Here is a 4,399-nt window from a genome sequence, read left to right on the forward strand (position 1 = left end):
GAGGAGGAGGAGAGGCGCTGCTCCGCTCTTCATCTCCACGCAGCTTCTACTGCTCCTCTTGAACATCATAGCTTCCTCTGTTTTGTTGTGAATTATGCGCTCGGCCGAGGACGGGAATGCGACAATGTTGTAATATATTTATTATTCTAAATATGATCCCAATATTGTATTCCCAATTAATTCAGGTTTATTGCTCAATTTATTACCCACGTTTATTATGTGATATTTTCCCGTTAATATGTTACCATAACAGTCTTACTGGAAGATGTCGGTAACGTAAGAAACGGAATAAATTGTCTAGTTCAAACCCTATTACTACCAAAAAAAAAAAACACCATCATGTTTAAGGGGTATTGGCTAGTAAAATAATACATACAGATCTGGTATTCCCATATCGTAGATCAATCGTGCTACGTGGATTTGTCCAAGATTTTGGGGTTTTCCGTGTTTATAAATTTTCATCAATGGCTGAAGGTATGTTGATCTTTACGTTTCCGCAAATTGATCCCGAATTTTGTACGAATTTATCCGTGATTAATAAATCGGGATCTTGAGGTTTTAGTTTATATTTAGTCTTACAACCAAGACTAGGGGGATCCGACGGGATTCTTTCTCCATCCCATCCTCGTTGGTGAAGGGGGTGAAACACGTGAAGTAGGCAGGGATCGTGTAAAGGGGCTGCTGAAGTCGACTGATGTTATCCGTCGCGACTTTCTTATTTTTGTACCGAGTGTCTGACGCCAATTGGTTATCGCTTAATCGTCATCGACTGTTACAGTCCTCTCCATCCTCCCGATGGTGGATGAATGGAACTCAACCCAAACGTCTTAATCACTGCGCCAACATACGAGGATGATCGCTCACTCTAGTTCCTGTGGATTAACTTATCTTCTTACCTAGACATGACAACCATGAATTGAACCATGAGCAGAGCACAACCACATGTTGGATCCGAAATCTCTGGTCGCTCGATCTAACATGGACCAAGAGACAAGTTCTTCATTTTTCTTGAACGGTGACAATTCCATGAAAATATCTATTTGAATATCAAAACTAGTGCGCTAATATTGCACAAGCCAGAGGTGAGCAGTTTCAAGTTCTATCCAAGTTCCACCTGAAACCTACCCATCAAAATAAATTTTCTAGTTTTTGGAACCCAAAACCTATCTTATTGCAAGTTCCAAGGTCTACCCAAGTTTCACATGTACTATTATTAATTGAATGATTGCAATGAATCACTATCTATAATCTACTAACCATAACTCATATTAAATACATGAAAATTATGAAATTTTAATAAAGTAAAAGTCTAAGTCTAGATATCGTCGGAAATAGAAGTTTAGGCTAGTGGTTTTCAGATTTTGCACTCATCATTTGATGTCATGGATGCCGTAAAATCACGCGAAGTTATAGAAAAAGAAAAACACAAGGACTTGTTCCGGGTTCTACATTTAAGGTTTCTAGTTCCATCTGGAACCTAAACATACCCATCATAACGGGTTCCACATTCTAGGACTGGTGTAATGTAGCATCACTGTAGCAGAAGCAAAAATTCTGTAATAAGTCGAGCACCAAAGTCAGGTAAAATTAGCATGTCAGTGTAAGGGTCAACATGTACAAATTATCGGTCAATCATGAAACTATGCTCACCCCTAATATAAACCTTTTTTTATTGAACGTTGAATTAAACACATATTTAAAAACCTACTTATAGTATGTCAATTAACGTAATATGCCGTTTTAGCATAAGAGTTATGTACGTCCAACGTTACTCTAGTCTGGCAATTTATCGCCGAGTGATCGCCGTCTATAAAAGGCGCGCACACATTGCCGCTTCAACGACAGAAGTGGCACACGTCCCAGCTCGAGCTTCCTCGTCATTTTCTCGCGACAAACCATGTCTTCTTCACTCATCTTCACCCTCTCTCCCCTCGCACTCTTGGCCGCGCTCTGGGCGATCTCCTCCTCCCTCGCTCGCAATGTCCCCATGCTCCTCCCTCTCAAAGCCGCCGTGGCAGCTCGCCTGTCCGCCCTCCTCGGGCCACTCAAATGGGCCTTGGACTACTCCCTCAGGTCCTCCGTCCTCGGCCTCTCGCATGGCCACGGCAAGCCAGGAGCCTTCAGAATAATCCACGGGCTCGGCACGGCCCAGTACGGTGGCAGACCGCCCGCAGAGTGCACGGTGTGCCTGTGTGAGGTCAGGGCCGGGGAAGAGGTGAGGGAGCTGAAGTGCTGCGACCATGTCTTCCACAGGGCCTGCCTGGACCAGTGGCTCGGCTACAAGAACGCAACATGCCCTCTGTGCCGAAGGTTCGTGGCTTGCCGGGAGAGCGTGAGAGGCAGGGGTGGAGATCATATCCCTCACTTTCTGCGACCTCAGCTCCGGTGGCGACCGTGAAACGTGGTGGCTACGCTGACTGCGGAGGTGATATGTAGTCACCCTAATGGTCGGTGTTCCTTTCCCTCGATCGTCGAATGCGGACCGACCCCATGCGTACAATCGATCACGGTCTCCGTGTACGATTGCGGTGACATGTATAGTATTTTCATGGGACAGGGAGCGGGGTTGTCGTGAACCTCGACTCACGTTAAATAAAACGATGTAGTAGTAGACTGAGTTGTAAATGCTTTTACTCTTCAGCTATGGCTTTGTCCGCTTAAAGGAGTAAAGGTTCATCATCTTTTCGATGCGTCTTTTATCAGTCGAAGATGACCTTCTGAAGTTATCATCAATCCATGTGCACTTTGAAACAGAGATTGCCATGATCCAAAGATTAATCTGGGGTTCTGAAGTTATCATCAATCCATGTGCACTTTTAAACAGAGATTGCCATGATCCAAAGATTAATCTGGGGCATTTCTTGCACTGTGACTTTCGCTCATGAAATTCTACTTTCGATAAATTGGTTACGAACGAACAAAGCATTTGTCCTACCATCTTTAGTTACTTGTTCAAGCCTCGCCGGTCTTAAGCATGAAAAAGGAAAAAACAGCTTAATCAACCTCAAAAAGTTTCGAATTGATTTTTGAAATAGAGCAAAACAATATATCAATCTAAGTGTATCTTCTCTTTTTACAAGAAATTTTTTACTAAATATGATAGTACTGTATAATCTTATTTATATGACTAGCTTTAAGTATGTATGTTTTTTTTTTGTCAATTAATTAATTAACTAGGCATGGAGCTTTTTAGAAAGTCCAATCTAAACGTTTATATGACTAGCTTTTAACTATGTATGGTTTTTTCTGTCGATTAACTAATTAATTAGGCATTGAGCTTATTAGAAAGTCCAACCTAAACGTTTAAACCAATTGGTGAAGAAAGATAAGTATATATAAAGAATATATAAGCCTCATTATCAAAGAATGTAGAATATTTCAAAGAGCTGAACATTCAATTTGGTTTTTTATTGGATTGGTCCCAAGCTTGATCAAATCCACCAATTCGGTCCTAGACAATTACTTAACTTGATTATTGGATTTCGCTCGTCTGCAATTAGCATTGATTCGCTTCGACCTTCCATTGGGTTTCAAAACATAACTAAAATGCGGCAATCTTGAGAAGCAATAGTGTCGTGCTCTTTGTCAAATCCTCCCGGGACTATACTCCGAATAACATTTCCAAAAAAAAAAATCAACGCACGGCATTTTTCCATCCGTTCATCCAAGTTATTCATCGTACTTTTCACGCCATGATCAATTTGCGTGAACTGGGATGCCGAGTTCTTTGACAAAAATGCCCCTAAAATCGAGAATTCTTTCCAACAGCTAAGGCCATTATCACCCCTAAGATTTCAACCCACCTATAAGCATGGCCGACGTTGCCGTGTCCATTCAATCTAGTCGCAAAGAGCTTTTCGTTTCAAACTTGTCATTGTACGAAACTAGTAAATTTTCATACTGCACCGAGAAAGAGCAGTGTGATGAACTGTGAATGGCCTGATTCTTCCATGTCGGGATAAAATTCATTTAGACTTTTCTCCCAGTGACTTGAAATGCCACGAAATTGATATATTACCTTCCCTTTTCATGTCTATTTTCTTCGAACGAAATGAATTATTGCAGCCTCACATCAGCGTATGTTTAAACGTTTAGACAGTAGGGCCGGGTTTTCCCTAGGCCTTTGAGACGGAATCTTATCGTTCATACACTCCTTTCGAGGGTTTGGCTGGTGTGAATCTAAATGTCATCGAGACCTCAACTATTCCAAAGCCAGGATCTTCTCGATCGCATCAGAGCAAGAGCATCGAAGCGGCTCTAGATGGAAGAATCGAACAGGTCTGTATCATTGTCACCTCTAACATCCTCACATGGGAGTCACCAACGTCGGCGGGAAATGACATATTTAACACGTGACAGTGATTGTTGATGTACTAGCTCCCGAAGTTCCTAAGAATTT

At 41.9% G+C, this 4,399-nt stretch overlaps 1 protein-coding gene across 1 annotated transcript; it reads left to right on the plus strand.

The window, feature by feature from the left end:
* Positions 1-1,897: 1,897 nt before the first annotated feature.
* LOC104455730 (NEP1-interacting protein-like 2) lies at positions 1,898-2,669 on the plus strand. The gene is made up of 2 exons (XM_010070471.2): positions 1,898-2,310; positions 2,642-2,669. Exons 1-2 carry the CDS (start codon positions 1,898-1,900, stop codon positions 2,667-2,669), a joined length of 441 nt encoding a protein of 146 aa, XP_010068773.2.
* The last annotated feature ends 1,730 nt before the right edge of the window (positions 2,670-4,399 follow it).

Source organism: Eucalyptus grandis, chromosome 7 (assembly GCF_016545825.1).
Source record: "Eucalyptus grandis isolate ANBG69807.140 chromosome 7, ASM1654582v1, whole genome shotgun sequence".
NCBI classification, from domain to species: Eukaryota; Viridiplantae; Streptophyta; class Magnoliopsida; order Myrtales; family Myrtaceae; genus Eucalyptus; species Eucalyptus grandis.